Source organism: Erythrolamprus reginae, chromosome 1 (genome assembly GCF_031021105.1).
Source record: "Erythrolamprus reginae isolate rEryReg1 chromosome 1, rEryReg1.hap1, whole genome shotgun sequence".
Lineage (NCBI taxonomy): Eukaryota > Metazoa > Chordata > Lepidosauria > Squamata > Dipsadidae > Erythrolamprus > Erythrolamprus reginae.
In genome coordinates, this window is record NC_091950.1 from 142,854,881 (window position 1) to 142,872,495 (window position 17,615).

At 39.7% G+C, this 17,615-nt stretch overlaps 1 protein-coding gene across 1 annotated transcript; it reads left to right on the forward strand.

Moving 5' to 3' along the window:
- The first annotated feature begins 2,813 nt into the window (after positions 1-2,813).
- TIMM10 (translocase of inner mitochondrial membrane 10) lies at positions 2,814-15,930 on the forward strand. Its single transcript, XM_070736191.1, has 3 exons — positions 2,814-2,947; positions 3,864-3,964; positions 15,617-15,930. The coding sequence occupies exons 2-3, from the start codon at positions 3,894-3,896 to the stop codon at positions 15,816-15,818; spliced, it is 273 nt and encodes a 90-aa protein (XP_070592292.1). The 5' UTR covers positions 2,814-2,947; positions 3,864-3,893; the 3' UTR covers positions 15,819-15,930.
- Positions 15,931-17,615: the final 1,685 nt, after the last annotated feature.

Below are 17,615 nucleotides of genomic sequence, written 5' to 3' on the forward strand. Positions count from 1 at the left end.
CCCCACCCTTCTTGCCTTTCATAAACTCCTTAAAACCCACCTCTGCCATCAGGCATGGGGGAATTGAAACATCTCCCTCATGCCCATATTGTTTTGGTGTATGATTGATCGTGTGCTTGTTTTTTATATATATTGGGGTTGCTTTTATGAATTTTTTAACCTAAAACTGTAATTAGATTGGTAAATATTAGATTTGTCACTATGTACTGTTTTTGCCATTGTTGTGAGCCGCCCCGAGTCTGCGGAGAAGGGCGGCATATAAATCCAATAAATCTAATCTAATCTAATGCCTTCTAATGATTGCAACAGGGACATTTTTACAACTTGCTAGTCTGATTCTTCAGTAAACCATTTAAAATATCTGATTGGGGTTATCCCATGTATTGAATGATAGAGTAGTTAGTATTGCATGCAGATAAAGTATAATGGGCAACTTCACAAAATACCAGCTGCTGCAATACCTGTATATCAGCGGTGAAATCTACTTACCTTCCCTACCGGTTGCACTGGTGCTTTTTCACCTCCTATGCATATGCAGAAGACTTTACACATGCGCAGTTTAAAAACATGAAAATTATGACATCTGAGCTGGTAGGCAATGCTGCTGCTACTGGGTTTCCGAACCACTGGCAGCCTCTGCTACCAATATGCCCGGACCAGTAGCATTTTACCCCTGCTACGAAACCATTCTACACCTCCACCCCTATAGTCTGTGGGAAAATTTGTCTTCCACAAATTGTCCCTGACACTAGGGACACGAAACTGATCCCTAGTACCAGAAATGTTGGGGACTGCTGATATAATAAATGTCATCAACATCTCAAACAGTAATAAATGCAAGTATGTAACATTTTGAAAAATAAGTGTTGCTGCCTGTGCTGGATCTCATTCTTTTTTGGCCCAATATCAACAAACACCTTATCATATTTTATCACATATTCCATGACTAATACCCGTCGCTCTCCTGTATTAGGGTGTAATAAAATATTTGCTTAGGGGACTATCACATACATGCACCATGGGGTTTTGTTAGGGAGGCATAATGATGGGCCTGCTGCCAGGAATCTGTAGGAGACCAAAATGTTGGCTTTAAACTTGATGAGACAGATGGAAAGGTTTTAGATGATTCTCAGTTTCCAAAGTTGTCAATTTACAATCTCGTTTTTTTTCTCAGACCAACAAATGTATTCAGTACCCTAATCAGTCCCTAATCATATTAAATTTTCAGTTACTTTGGATGACAAACTTGTCCAAGGAGAAGTGAGTAACAACTAGGTGAATATAACTAGGTGAAAAATAGAAAGATTGAAATTTAGTCTTCTGTGTATGTTTATATAGAAGTAGACCCAATAAGATGAATAAGTAAACTCTGCTATAGAGTGAGAATAACACTAGGAAGAAGAGACTCAGGGAGTTGAATAGTTCTTTCAACTACATTTTTAAAGCCCCCAGAATAGAAAAAGTGCATTGCTTTGTTGTATTCAGGTTAACTAATGCAGTTCCTTTTTTAGAAAAGCACCAGCGTGCCTACTGTCCTTGTCCTAAATTTCTCTCTTATTAGTACCAATATCATGTATATATAAAGTGTTATTTTTTTGTATACTACCAAAACATATTTGACAAATAAATAAAATAAAATCAATTATGCCAACTACTAGGATTTTTCTAGGTTACTGAGTCATCTGTAATATCTGGATTATACAGGAATTCATGTAAAAAGTATCCCTGGTAGATGATCTTACCTCAGCTCAAAAACATCTCCCTGAATAACTATCAACTGGGATCAACTGTAAACTTGGCTGCCTTGCTCTTATCCTTAAGTCAAAGTGATTTATGTTTTAAAAAATACTGATCCCAAAATATATTCTTGATGGACTTCAGTTTTTATTTCTTTCCACTGAGCAAAGTCTTATTCTCTTATCCCAAAGCCCTTAGGGATTTGGAGATATTTAGGTTTTCAAAAAGCCTTTGAGGTTGATGACATATCACCATCTATTGTATATATGTGTCCCTATAGACATATTCCAAAAGTGCTAGAATTCACATCTTTGATTTCTCTCTCCCTCTGTATGCGTATTAAAAAATGGGATAAAATAAAAGTAACAATGTTTATGTAGTGCATATTGGAGGTGGTGATTGACCCTTTGAGAGCTGTACGAACGAAATTTCATTTTAATGTATGCTGGATTAGTGACAAAGTCACAATAAAGTTATTCCATAAATTTTATCTTTGCAGATTACATGCTTATTTTCCTTCGGGAAGGCTTGATAATTGATCAAAGGTGTTAACTGATCAAAGTAGGACAAAGTGCCATCGATTAGATTGGAAACTGCAGGTTGATCAGTTCAGAGTTCCGTCTATCGCTCAAACTCAGAAACGTGGTGCTGAAAAAGCCTTAGGTACAGTGAATAATCAGCGCCTGCTGTACGTCTCGTGTAAAGGTTCATGGATAAAACAAACAGCCCTAGTTTATCGTGCCCTTCTTTCAGAAGAAAAACAAACAACACTCAATCGCTCCTCGCTTGTTCTCTTCCCTACGATGCTCCGGAACATCAGGACAGACTTCTTTGACCTCTTGGACTACAACTCCCAGAATTCCCTAACTAGAAGCCATTCCGGCTGGTGAATTCAAATAGCAGCGATCCAGCGCTCTAGCCAACCCTTTCTCACATTTCTCCTCGCGGCTTCCCTCCTCTCTATGGTTTGAAATAGAAATAAGCCACTTCCATCCACGCTGCAGCTGCGCAATAGCTTTGGGCCTGGCACGTGATGTCAAGAGCTTTAAGAGTATTGGACTGAGGTAATTCGAGAATTTCTCCGGCTGCCTAGAGAAGGCAAAGAGTCCACCCGGAAGGTTTCTATGGTATCCGAGAAGGGAATGAAACCAAGGGCACACTGGCGGAAGTGCTGCTTTCCTCGTGCTTCCGGCTGGTACCTGGACCGAAGGTGAGTTTTGATAGCCATGAAAGCGGGAAGGCTATTTATATAAGTTTATTGGAGAGGCAGAAAAAAAATGATGGAGCGGGGTCTTTTTGGTGGAGGCGAGGCTGCAGGCACAGGAGCTGGGGAAAAAAGGGGAAGATAGGGTAGGAAACGCCCATAAGTTTGCCCACTTTCATTAGGGAAGCTGGTAGAAAGACGCGTCTCCCTCCACCATCGCCAGCAGTAGCCCCCAAACGAAAGAGCTTTGAGATCCGTCTTTTTATTTTTCAGTTCTTTTTATTTCATTGAATTTCCCCCTAATATAGCAAAGTAGAAGAGAAAGCCCTTCCTTTTTTTCCTTAAAAAATATTTTTATTAAATTTATATACATTTTTTTTAAAGCACACAAGCAATAATTATAAATCAGAGATATAACAACACCTAACATATCTTAAAAAAAGGCAAAAAAGGAGGAGGAAAAAAACCCCCACCTCTCAAGTTTGTTTATTCGTGTCCCAAGCATCATGATTAAAATAAAGTGTACTGTATGACATACGTTTAAAATATAAAATACAAGATTACAATGTGTAACAAGTTAAATTTGATTTCCATTCAAGTAAATTGCCATCTTACTCTTCTCCCTTCTTCATTTGAGACTTTTTAAACACACACACACACCCTCCATCTCTTTCTGCTTCAAGAGTTGATATAGCGGCTTTTCCTTGTCATGACACTGATTGGTTAAAGTGGGAAATGGCACTTGAATTGATTGATGCACTCTCGCATTTTATTAGCCAGGTTACAGATAGGATTAGGTTATCAAAAGAGGTCTCTAAAATACTGAGTGTGTACAATTTTACTGAGTTAGTGTGTGTGTGTGTGTGTATACATATTTTTTATGGTGATAGAATTACTAGCTTGTAATATTTGTGTTCTCCAGCTATAAAAAAGCCATTTACTTGAAGTTGTGATGGATCCTCTGCGAGCTCAGCAGCTGGCAGCTGAGCTGGAAGTGGAGATGATGGCTGATATGTACAACAGGTATTTATAACATTTATAAGTTTGAAATTTTATTTTACAGCTATTTTAGTATTTTAACCCCATGAAAAACCTAATTGAGACATTATCGCATTCATTCATTTTGGACTACACGTTTGAAATTTATTTATTTATTTATTTATTTATCAGATTTGTATGCCACCCGTCTCCGCAGACTCGGTGCGGCTCACAGCAATAATGATACAATGTAACAAATCTAATATTTAATTAATTTATAAAACCCCAATTTAGAAACCAATCATACATACTAGCATACCATACATAAATTTTATAAGCCTAGGGGGAGGGAAAATGTCAATTCCCCCATGCCTGACGACAGAGGTGGGTTTTAAGGAGCTTACGAAAGGCTAGGAGGGTGGGGGCAACTCTAATATCTGGGGGGAGTTGGTTCCAAAGGGTCGGGGCCGCCACAGAGAAGGCTCTTCCCCTGGGTCCCGCCAAACGACATTCTTTAGTTGACGGGACCCGGAGAAGGCCAACTCTGTGGGACCTAACTGGTCGCTGGGATTCGTGCGGCAGAAGGCGGTCCCGGAGATATTCTGGTCCGGTGCCATGAAGGGCTTTATAGGTAATAACCAACACTTTGAATTGTGACCGGAAACTGATCGGCAACCAATGCAGACTGCGGAGTGTTGGTGTGACATGGGCATATTTAGGAAAGCCCTTGATAGCTCTCGCAGCTGCATTCTGCACGATCTGAAGTTTCCGAACACTTTTCAAAGGTAGCCCCATGTAGAGAGCATTACAGTAGTCGAGCCTCGAGGTGATGAGGGAATATCGTCATAGACATCTGCAGCTAGTCAAGTTGATGCCAAAAGAGCAAAACTTATTTAGAACCTTGTAAGGAAACTCCTAATTGTCTTTGAACTTTGATCATGGAAGTTGTTTTCTGCTAGGCAGTGGTGGCCAGTGCATGAAATGCTGAAGCTCAGTGAGACCCCTATGCTTGTCACTCAGGTGAGCAGACAGGCTTATGAGCTTATAGCAATAGCATTTTAGATTTATATATTGCTTCACAGTGCTTTACAGCCCTCTCTAAGTGGTTTACAGAGAATAAGCATATTGCCCCCCACAGTCTGGGTCTGAAGAATGGAAGGCTGAGTCAACCTTGAGCCTACTGAGATTCAATCTGCCAAACTGCTGGCAGCCAGTGATCAGCAGAAGCAGCTTGTAGGACTGCACTCTAACCACTATGCCACTGAGTCTCTTTTTAGTTGTGGAGATAGAAACATAGAAACATAGAAGCCTGACCGCAGAAAAAGACCTCATGGTCCATCTAGTCTGCCCTTATACTATTTTCTCTATTTTATCTTGGGATGGATATATGTTTATCCCAGGCACGCTTAAATTCAGTTACTATGGATTTATTTACCACGTCTGCTGGAAGTTTGTTCCAAGGATCTACTACTCTTTCAGTAAAATAATATTTTCTCATGTTGCTTTTGATCTTTCCCCCAACTAATTTCAGATTGTGTCCCCTTGTTCTTGTGTTCACTTTCCTATTAAAAACACTTCCCTCCTGGACCTTATTTAACCCTTTAACATATTTAAATGTTTCGATCATGTCCCCCCTTTTCCTTCTGTCCTCCAGACTATACAGATTGAGTTCATGAAGTCTTTCCTGATACGTTTTATGCTTAAGACCTTCCACCATTCTTGTAGCCCGTCTTTGGACCCGTTCAATTTTGTCAATATCTTTTTGTAGGTGAGGTCTCCAGAACTGAACACAGTATTCCAAATGTGGTCTCACCAGCGCTCTATATAGTGGGATCATAATCTCCCTCTTCCTGCTTGTTATACCTCTAGCTATGCAGCCAAGCATCCTACTTGCTTTCCCTACCGCCTGACTGCACTGTTCACGCATTTTGAGACTGTCAGAAATCACTACCCCTAAATCTTACCTGGTAATATGACTGAGGAGGTGTGAGCTCCTCTGCTTCTGTAGCTCTGGTGGTATGATGAAGAATAGCATAGTACCAGAGAACAAGACTGTCAATTTATAAGAGAAGGAAAATACAAGAATGAACATTTGAAAAATCTTTTTATGTTTCATAGTCATTATTCTATAACTTAATTTTGGTTTTAATATTTCTATGTTGTTTTATTTATTGGTTGTGTTATATTGTACACTGCCCTGAGCCCCTTTGTGGGAAATGGAGGGTTTAAGAAATATGAAGTATAAATAGATAAACTGGAGCAGATGAAATACCTAAGAAGCCTGGTCAGATAACTTTAATAGCTCTGGGAGACAAAGCAAAGGGCAGCATAGGTAGAGTAATATCACTAGTATGGGGCAAGAGCATTTATGGGCAATTTGCAACCATGATGCATAGAGTGTGGCAAGAGAAGGAAGACCAGCATGCTGAGAGGAAGAGAAATACTATAATAATAATAATAATAATAATAATAATAATAATAATAATAATAATAATAATGATAATTTAAAAATTCGATTTGTATGCCGTGAATATATATGAAGCAATATATATTCCCAGGGGACAGCAGAATTGAGGAGAAGCAGCTAGAGAAATTAGTGAAATACAAAGATCTAAAAATCGAGCTGCAATGACTCTGGCATAAGCCAGTGAAAGTGGTCCCAGTGGTACTTGCCACGCTGGGCGCAGTGCCAAAGGATCTCAGCGGACATTTGAAAACCATCGGAATTGACAAAATCTCCATCTGTCAATTGCAAAAGGCCGCTTTACTGGGATCGGCAAACATAATTCGCCGCTACATCATGCAGTCCTAGGTGCTTGGGAAGCGCCCGACTGGTGATGAAATATGAAATCTAGCATAGTGATCTCGTTTGCTGTGTTACATTGACATAATAATAATAATAATAATAATAATAATAATAATAATAATAATAATAATAAATTAGATTTGTATGCCTTCCCTCTCTGCAGACTCAGGATGGAGTCTGCTAGCATTACTCAGGGAAAAAAGGAGTGATCAGACAAACTGGTTGCTATTATTTCTTTTAGTCTCCTCCTAGACCAGCCCAGTATTTTACTCCCTTCCACGGCTTTTGTACTGTTATAAATTGTTCTAATTAATTTATATGATGTTATTTATAACTGTTGTGAGCCGCAGGAAGCAAAATCGAGCAGGTGGATAGGGAAAAGAAATCTCATGAGGGGACACGTGTGTGTGAGATTTTGGTGATTTTTTTTGCTTTGTGCTTGCTCGGAAGCAAAAAATCACTGAAATTTCAAACACGTGTGTGTGTGTCCCCTTGTGAGATTTTGCTTCCTGCGCATGCGCAGAAGCAAAAACATGCTGGGACACACATGCACACCAGAGACCCGAAGCTACGCATGCAGCTCAACTTTAACTACCGGTGTGGCATTTTTTATTGTTCCAGTAGGAACCCACAACTGATCATATGCAGTGACAAGGTTTTATGATCTGCCCCCCCCAATTCTTTATCAGTCCCACTTCTGATCTCCAATTTATCCAAAAGTACTTTTACCAAAAAATAAATAATTTTTTTTTTCAAAATTAGTTACATCCAAAATGTTTTTTAATAATTATTTTTTTATTATTTCTTAAAAAGTAAAAGAATTCTTTGTTACATCATTTGCATATCAGAGGAGAGGGGCGGCATACAAATCTAATAAATAATAATAATAATAATAATAATAATAATAATAATAATAATAATAATAATATATACTGTGCATTCCTCCCCGTCTTATTAACATATCTATACATATGATTCCCTTGTTTTATACCATAATATATGCTAATATATTCATATACCATTTTACAAATATCCTTTATGTTTATACCACATTACTGTTAATTCCTAATTTCCAACTATTAAGTACTATCTTGTTTGTAGGTACATCCAAAATGTTTTAAGAAAGTAAGCTTATGAAAACTTTGTGTCCATATGGGCCGTGTTAAGGCTGTGAGTTTACTTGAAATCCCAGCCACCCAATTCATGAGTCAACTGCAAAACTTTGGTTCTGGCAGTTCCTTCTCAAGAAGCAGCTGCCCCAACTGCAGATGGCAATCTCACAATCTCTCATTGTAACACAAAAAGAGAACGCTGGCTGGAATTCAGTGAATGGTCACCAATCTATGCCAATTTTGGTTCAAGCAGTTAAAAGCGGGGGCAGGAATTTTGTATAGTACTTTCAGTATTGCAAAGTTGATGACATCTCTCTCCCCCCCCCCCCCCAAGGTTAATCTGATAGGAAACAGAACTAGAAGAATGAATTAACAGTTAATTGATTGATATTTTAGGGCAGGTCCTTCCAAAGTTTCTTTCTCTGACTGTTAAGCCACAGGGGGCTCTTGCCCCTCTTCTCTTATTTATTTATTCGTTTGTTTGTTTGTTCGTTCGTTCATTCATTCATTCATTCATTCATTCATTCATTCATTCATTCATTCATTCGATTTTTGTGCTGCCCTTCTCCTTAGACTCAGGGCGGCTTACAACATGTTAGCAATAGCACTTTTTAACAGAGCCAGCATTTTGCCCCCACAATCCGGGTCCTCATTTTACCCACCTCAGAAGGATGGAAGGCTGAGTCAAGCTTGAGCCGGTGATGAGATTTGAACCGCTGACCTACAGACCTATAGTCAGCTTCAATGGGCTGCAGTACAGATATTGTTTCCCAGACAGCATCTTTTCTCCTCATTCCCCAAAGCCATCCACCTGTTCCATTACAACTGCTTATCTCTAGTCGCTGTCATTGATGAATAGATACAAAAAATGCAAAAGATACCTGAGATTTCCCCGTTTTTGCTTGTTTTTGCATATTCTTTTAATTTCCTGGCTTCCATTCACTTTCCGTACGAATAGGCTTTTTATATGCTGACACAGGCTTCTTGTTCCTTGAGAGATGTATAAACATATGTTTATTTATATCTGCAAACTAAGCAGACATTCAGGAATCTGTGGAAACATTTTTTTAAAAACATAAAACATGAAAAACAAACATGCAAATAAAAGGAACGGGAACTGGCACACACTGGCAGTAACAGTTATATGGTAAAGGGACAGGTAAGAATGGATATCTGGGATCAGGGGTGGGTTCCTCCCGATTCGGACCAGGTTGCCTGAACTGGCCCGCTGATGACGTGATGATGATGTCACGGATTCAATTTGCTCAGTGCTGATCCATGGGTGCCACCATCTTTTGGGGGGGAGTTTCTGGTGAATTTTTCCATGTTCAGATGGCTTCTCCTCTTCTGCTGCTTGAAAAAGAGTCCTCCCACCCACCCCCAGGTTAATATTGACCTTTATTTCTTCGCCCGAAGCACAGCTGATCATCAGATCCTCAGCTGTGTTTCGGGCTGAATCCTGCTACTGAGCATGCACAGAAGCAAAATTGCACAAGTGAAATGTCACGATGAGAACCGGTGGTGGAGGTAAGTGGAACCCATCCTTTTCTGTGAAGTCTAAGTCTGGTAAGCTCTTTCCTTATCAAATGGATGACAAGGCTCCCCTCAATCCCATCTACTGATAACTTTCTTCCTAAATATAACAAACATACTTAAAAAATAATAATATTTATTAATTATTTACATTAGGGAAAAAACACACCTACTTATTATCCACTGCTTGCATCATATCCCCAAAGTATATTAAGTACTTGCTTATTTAATTTTTTATTTTTATTTACAGCTAGTCTTCAACTTACAAACAGTTAATTTAATGACCATTCAAGGTTACAACAGAACTAGAAAAAAAGAGTCTTATGACCATTTTTCACAACATCCCCGTGGTCATATGATCAAAATTGAGACGCTTGTCAACAGCATCACGCTTATGACAGTTGCGGCGTCCCAGGGTCCTGTGGTGACCCTTCTGACAAGCAAAGTCAAAGCTAGATTCACTTAACAGCTGTCTTACTAACTTAACAGCTGCAGTGATTCACTTAACAACTGTGGCAAGAAAGGTCATAAAATGGGACAAAACTCAATTAACCACTCTGTCACTGAGCAATAGAAATTTTGGGAGGATAGTAGCGGGTTGCTATCGGAATGGTCCGCACCATAGTTCCGGTAGTGGAAATGGGGCTGCGTGCGCCTGCATCTCCGGCGTGTGGGCGTGTTGAGCGAAATTTTGGTTCTTCCCATGCACGGAAGCAAAAAAATCATCAAAATCTCTCCCGCGCACGTATCCCTCCGAGAGAGTTTGCTTCCTGTGCATGTGCAAAAGTAGAATCTTGCTCAGGTGGACACCCACCCACCAGGGATGCAGAGCTCTGAAGAAGCGTAACGGGAGCAGCAGTAAGTAGGAACCCCCCCTGACGGAGGACTATTGCATCAATTTTATAAGGTTGCCTATCTATACATTGAAACTCTGGGCACCAATTAAAAAATTAAAAACATCAACAGTCACATAAAAACCCAAGCTGAGGCCCCTCATTAAAAATCTCAGAGGATAGCAATACCATAATACCATGAATGCAAACGAGAGCTTCAATAACTACAGTCTGGCCCAGCGTCTGAGTAAAGAGGCTGGAAGGTTTGGACCGTCCATATTTTTTTCTGCTTATCATCCAGGGGAAGTGCCAATCATTATTTGGTCTAGAACGAATAGACCAATGACTCTTGCATGCCAGGATGTTTTTAGTAACCATTTCAAAGCCATAATGTCCATCTTCTTTCTCTTATTTTTGTACTCTGTCATTGCTTTAACTATGCTGACTTTCGTTGTTATTGAAATCCTTCATGATGGTTTTTAAGTTTGCAGTTTCTTTCTAAGCATTGTCTTAGGTTTTGTTTCCTGAGTCCAATATCCCTGCATATCTGTTCTGAAGCCCTGCAAAATGAAACTGACAATTACATTATATTTTTTGCGGCAAGCTGTACGTTCACTAAATATAAGTTAGAATTACATTTTTTAAAAAGTCATCTATACTTTGCTTTGTTGCTTTATTGTAATCATAACTAGTACATTGCATTATTGGAATACAGGTTGTCCCCAACTTAACAACCATTCATTTAATGACCATTGAAAGTTACAATGGCACTGAAATAAATGACTTATGACCGAACACTTGGCAACTGGCGTGTATTTATGATACAGCAAGATACATCAAAATATATGACAAATGTTTAGTTTAGTTTATTAGATTTGTATGCCACCCCTCTCCGAAGACTCGGGGTGGCTCACAGCAAAACAGTAATACAATATATTACAAATCTAATAATAATAAAAAATTAAATCCCTTTAAAAGACATTAATAATATAATAAAACCCCTAACTATGCAGCCATACACATTCAACCTAGTCATAATAAAAAAGGGGAAAGATGGTAGTTATCCCCACGCCTGGTGACAAAGGTGGGTCTTCAGCATTTTACGGAAGGTGAAGAGGGTGGGGGCTATTCGAATCTCTGGAGGGAGTTGATTCCAGAGGGCGGGGCTGCCACAGAGAAGGCTCTTCCCCTGGGTCCCGCCAGCCGACATTGTTTGGTCGACGGGACCCGGAGAAGGCCAACTCTGTGGGACCTAATCGGCCGCTGGGATTTGTGCGGCAGGAGGCGGTCTCGGAGATAACCTGGCCCAGTGCCATGAAGGGCTTTATAGGTCATAACCAACACTTTGAATTGTGACCGGAAACTGATCGGCAGCCAGCACAGGCCAGTGTTTCTTTCTGAAACTCAAAACAGTCCTTAATACAAAGATCTCCACTGCACTTTTATTTATTATTGTTTGTACATATTAAAGAAAAAAGACAAAGCAAAATTAATAGCAAAAAGGAAAAGGGAAATTCCTTGATTTCTAACTTCCTCCTTTTCTGCCTTTGCCATTTTGTGATGTTTACAATTATTTAGGCGCCCTTAACAGTTATCCAGAGTTTTTCCTCTATGTTTTTCAACTATCTAAGTCTGTCTTACTTGCAGCTTATAAAGTGACATGGCTGCATGTTAGGGCTGTGTATTAAATTGGATCTGGAAGCAAAGAAATATTTTTCCTTGGGATTTCATTTAAGGAATTAAATATTTTTTTTAAAAAATGCAGCTCGACTGCACATTCAAATTATTGCTGTTTGGTCACAGTTTTAATTTCAACTGTTACCAGCAATTGTTTCAGTTCTGCTTTTTATATGACATATTTGCTGAACGAGGTAAAGAGATATGAGGACAACATGCTTCGTTGTCTCACTTCTATTTTAAACTTTCTTATGGCAGCTTCTCATTCGTTGTAAAGATTACTCAACTGACACAAGCATTCTGATTCATGAATATGAATCATTAATATATTCCATGTTCTGACATATTCCTTTTGTAATTCTTATTATCCCATTATGTTTCGCATGTTGGTTACCTGCTATTGATTTTGTAGCCATGTGCAAAATACTTCATTTGGAACTTTTTCAAGTCTTAAAACTTCACAATATTTCCTGTTTTTAGCACAAAGTGGACTCTTTCAAGCGTGCATAAGCGCACCACTGTGCCTACCATCCCTGTCCTATTGTCTTCTTTTGTTACTTTTTATCGTTACTTATCTAATGTTTTATTTGTACAAATTATCACCCTATAATTGTTTGACAAAATGAATGAATAAAATAAATAAATAAATGTTGTAAAATATTTCCAATCCAGAACAGTGCCCTAGAAACAGTGCATTTTATGCTTGATACACTTGATACAATTAACATCTCTTAATTTTTTTAAAAAAAAATTATTTGACATTTTTCTTTCCACGTACAGGTAATCCTCAACTTACGACCATTCATTTAATGGGGAAGCCAGGTTCATTTAACAAGTATGTTATTAACTCAACATCTGCAGTGATCCACTTAACATTTGTGGCAAGAAAGGTGGTAAAATGTGGCAAAACTCACTTAACAACTGTCTTGCTTAGCAATGGAAATTTGGGGGCTTGATTGTGGTTGCTGATCAAGGATTACCTATATGGCTGGTTTTTGTAAGAAGTTACCATATAAGATACGTCTGGCTTTTGGACAGGAAAACAAGAAAAAAAAATCTGCCATTTTCAGCCTTTTACGCCTATGCGCTGCCTGGAACAGGCTGGAAATGGGATGCGCAGAGGTGATGATGGGTGGCACTTTCGATGGGCGGCACTGTTGATGGGCGGCAGCAGTGTTGGACCTCGATGGTCCCCGCAGCTGGGAACGGCTGATGGGTGGTATTCCAGAAGGGTGATCCAACCGCCGATCAGCTGCTCATGCTAAATCAGGCTGTGCTGAAGCTCACCAGGCTTTTTGCTAGAGTGCAGCACTGCAGGCAACCACTGACTGCTAGCTGCAGTTCGGAAGTTCAAATCTCACTGGCTCAAGGTTGACTCAGCCTTCTATCCTTCCGAGGTGGGTAAAATGAGGACCCAGATTGTTGGGGGCCATATGCTGACTCTGTAAACTGCTTAGAGAGGGCTGTAAAAGCACTTTGAAGTGGTATATAAGTCTTAGTGCTATTGCTGTTTTCTGCAAGGAGGCAAATTGCTGGGAGATAGAGGTCAAAGAGTGGGGCTGGCAGGTGGGTGGGGCTTTGGTAACATTGCTCTATAAGACGCATAGACATTTCCTTTTGGGGCTGGAGAAGTGTGTCTTGTACACTGAAAAATATGGTAAGTAAATATTTATTTATTAGCTTGGGGGATTTCAGTAATTTTTGTGTACTTTTATATGGTTTTTAGCCCCATATACACTTTGTTTTCCACTGTCTAAGCCTCATGTAGAGATGTTAGCATTAACTACCTCTTTTCCTGCAGCTTTAAAGGATTCAGTGGGCATTTCATCTGCATTTGATGTATTCCCGTTTGAAGCTATTCTATCGGGTCACGTTCTTGTTGAACTAGTTCCTAAATATATTCTCTTTCCCTTCAAATGTCTTTGTCAATTTACAATCTCTTTTGTAAACGATCCAAGTGTAGTCTTTTCATCTTCCTTGAATCTCATTCAGATATTTTCTATATTTTTTGTTGAATATTTTACCACAGCCGAAAAATTTCCCTTGATTTCTGATTTTTTTTACTGCTACTTTTCTTCATACTTGCCCCTATTTATTCACAATCTTACATTATGGTGCCTTTTTTTGATATTGAATGTCTGTGTCCAGTCTTCATACAACCTTATTTCCTTTCATCGCTCTTTCCTTAGCTATAACGACAGCATGTTTTGAAAGACACTTGAATCTTTTCCTTGGTAAAATTTTGGTTTGGTTGCTTATTTGTTTCTGTTTTGGTTTCCATAGAATCTCCTCTTATACCATTTTTGCATAATTTTAATATACTAATCTGTACCTTGGCTTTCAATTATATAGCCCTCTAGGTTATTTTTCTTGGATTTTTAAAATTTAATCCATTTGAATAGCAGTAATTCATGGTCTGTTTTACAAGCTTTAACTGGAAGTGTCTTGACTGACTGGATTGTGTTTTTTCATCAGAACGGTAGCTAAAAGAAGATGGCAGAGAAGCATTTGAAGAATTGTTAATAGAATAAGAAACCTACTGTAATTCAGCCACTGAGGCAAAATACGGATTTCTGAATGAAGTGCTGCTACTCATTCCATCGTAGTGTCATCTGGTTTAGAATATTAATACAGCGGTACCTCGGTACTCGAACGCTTTGGTTCTCGTACATTTCGGATAACGAACAAAATTTTCGGCAAAAATTTGCTTCGGTATCTGAACAAAAATTCGGATGCCGAACAGCCACAGAAAATTTTGTTCATTATCCGAAATGTTACTGCCGGGGGGCTGCTGCAATCCCAGCAGCTTCAGGGGGCTGAGGAGCTCTATAAGAGCTCCAAGCTGCAGGAAGGGTGGGGGCGGCTGCAATCCCGGCAGCTTCGGGGGGCTCCTTTCCTCATTGCTTCCTCTTATTACCTGTAAGCAGCTGCAAAAACTTTCTCCTTCCCGGCGGCAGCAATGGTGGCTGCTTCCCTTCGAGTAGCAACAGCGCTGGGAACGTCATGTGATGAAGGGAAGCCGCCGGAGCCATCTCAGCAGTTGCCGCTGCTCCAGCAGCTTCCCTTCATTACGTGATGTTCCCGGCGCTGTTGCTCCTTGAAGGGAAGCCGTTGCCGCCGCCGGGAAGGAGAAAGTTTTTGCAGCTGCTTACAGGTAATAAGAGGAAGCAATGAGGAAAGGAGCCCCCCCAAAGCTGCCGGGATTGCAGCCGTCCCCACCCTTCCTGCAGCTTGGAGTACCGAATTTATTTATCCCATAGGAAATAAAGAAAATAGATTTAATTGGTTCCCAGCGAGTTAACAGGGGCTGGGAACCGATTAAATCCATTTCCATTATTTCCTATGGGATAAATAAATTCGGTACTCGACCAAATCGGTTCTCGACCACACTTCTGGAACGAATTGGGGTCGAGAACCGAGGCACCACTGTATATGGTTAAACTAAGTCACTCAGCTTGCTTTGAGTCTGCAGTGTCCAATATCCAAAATTCAGTATTGAATTGATAAAGACTATTTGTAGATCTAGAAGGGCTCATTCTGTAATTTTGATCCAGAAGACATCTAAGCTGCACCAGAGTTTGTTAAACTCTTACAGGAAACGTCATGTTTTAGATACCATTAAAGTTGTGGGCACGACGGACTTCAAATGTTTTATGCTGCCAGAATGAAAAACACCTGTAGAACTCTGAGGGATGGCCTTGTTTTCTGAAGTTATTTTCTTCTTGCACCATCACAGAATGACCAACGCCTGCCATCGTAAATGTGTTCCTCCACACTACAAGGAAGCTGAACTGTCAAAAGGTGAATCCGTGTGCCTGGATCGCTGTGTCTCCAAGTATTTGGACATTCACGAGCGGATGGGCAAGAAACTGACAGAACTCTCAATGCAGGACGAAGAACTGATGAAACGGATGCAACAGGGGACCGGACCTGCCTAGATTCCCGCTTCTGATTCTCCCAACCTATCTCTACCCCTTGTGTCTGGACTGGTGTTAATTCTCGCTTTTGCCAATAAAACATCCATGCTGTGTTTCCTCTGCCAACTGCTAATGTGGCTGACATTTTGCCTTCCATTTTTTAAGCCTGATAAATGATCATGCCATGTGAAGAAAAATAGGCTTGTCTCTAAAACCCTTTTGTTAGCTTATTCTTTCTCGTTGAACATTAAAAGCTGGCCCTTTGGGTTTGCTTAGTGGGCTATCTTAACATTTACTAACCAGATGCACAGAATTTCCTGGCATCATCATCATCATCATAATAGCAATAGCAGTAATAATAATAATAATAATAATAATAATAATAATAATAATAATAATAATAATAATAATATTTTATCAACAGTGGACATTTGAAAACCATCGGAATTGACAAAATCTCCATCTGTCAATTGCAAAAGGCCGCTTTACTGGGATCGGCAAACATAATTCGCCGCTATATCACACAGTCCTAGGTGCTTGGGAAGTTCCCGACTGGTGATGAAATACAAAGTCCAGCATAGTGATCTCATTTGCTGTGTTGTGCTGACATAATAATAATAATAATAATAATAATAATAATAATAATAATAATAATAATAATAATGGCAGAATTGGGAGGGACCTTGGAGGTCTTCTAGTCCAACCCCCTACCTAGACAGGAAACCCTACACTACTTCAGACAAATGGTTATCTAACATCTTCTTAAAAATATCCAGTGTTGGAGCCTTCACAGCTTCTGGAGGCAAGTTGTTTCACAGATTAATTGTTCTAATTGTCAGGAAATTTCTCCTTAGTTCTAGGTTGCTTCTCCCCTTGTTTAGTTTCCACCCATTGCTTCTTGTACTATCCTCAGGTGCTTCGTACTATCCTCAGGTGCTCGGACTTCCTCTTCTTTGTGGCAACCCCTGAGATATTGGAAGAGTGATATCATGTCTCCCCTGGTCCTTCTTTTCATTAAACCAGATATACCCAATTCCTGTAACCGTTCTTCATATATTTTAGCCTCCAGTCCCCTAATCATTTTTGCTGCTCTTTCTCTGCACTCCTTCTAGAGTCTCAACATCCCTTTTGCATTGTGTTTCCATTTCCTTGGTACACTAACCAGAAAAAAAGAAGCAATTTATCATCATTTAGTTAAAACACCTTTATTTATTAGGCATGTTCAGTTTTTAAATTCAAGACTAGGCAGGGTACTTGAATAGCACCTGCTTTTACTTCCTTGAAGACGTTACTATGTCTTTTCCTGAGGTCTGTTTACAGTGCTGTACTCCAAACAGATTTGTAGACATGCTATGGGCAATTCCCCAGGTGTCCCTTTTGCCTTGGACGTCAAAGAACTACAGGCTTTTCTGTTTAGAAAAGTGTTCCCCTGCCTGGGCAACTCTTGAGAAGAGTTGAGTTCAATTCCCGGAATTCCCCAGCCAATATGATCATTGCTTGAATTCTGGAAGTTAAAAGTCCAGCCTTTAAGAAAATGCTGGTTTAGAATCATAAGAACTGAAGGGGGTATCAAGGCATTTCTAATAGATTCCCTCCTCCTGCAGCACATGGAACCATTTAACTCACTTCCATGGGGAATATGGGAGTGGTGCATCATGCCACACAGCTATCTCTTAGCTAATGTAGGTAGGTCAGCCAAGCTAAGTGGGAGGAAAACAATCGAATTTACCAGCCAATGTTAAGAAGGGGGAGAAGTAGAACCTTCCCTTTGTCCAAATTTCAAATTTGAGATGCTTCAAAAAGCAGAGATTTCCACAA

What these genes read in the sequence shown, in the direction of transcription:
- TIMM10 (XM_070736191.1), top strand. Translation starts at nt 3,894, where the DNA reads ATGGATCCTCTGCGAGCTCAGCAGCTGGCAGCTGAGCTGGAAGTGGAG. An exon ending in ATGGCTGATATGTACAACAG is followed by an intron (nt 3,965 to 15,616) that starts GTATTTATAACA and finishes GCACCATCACAG; the next exon opens with AATGACCAACGCCTGCCATC.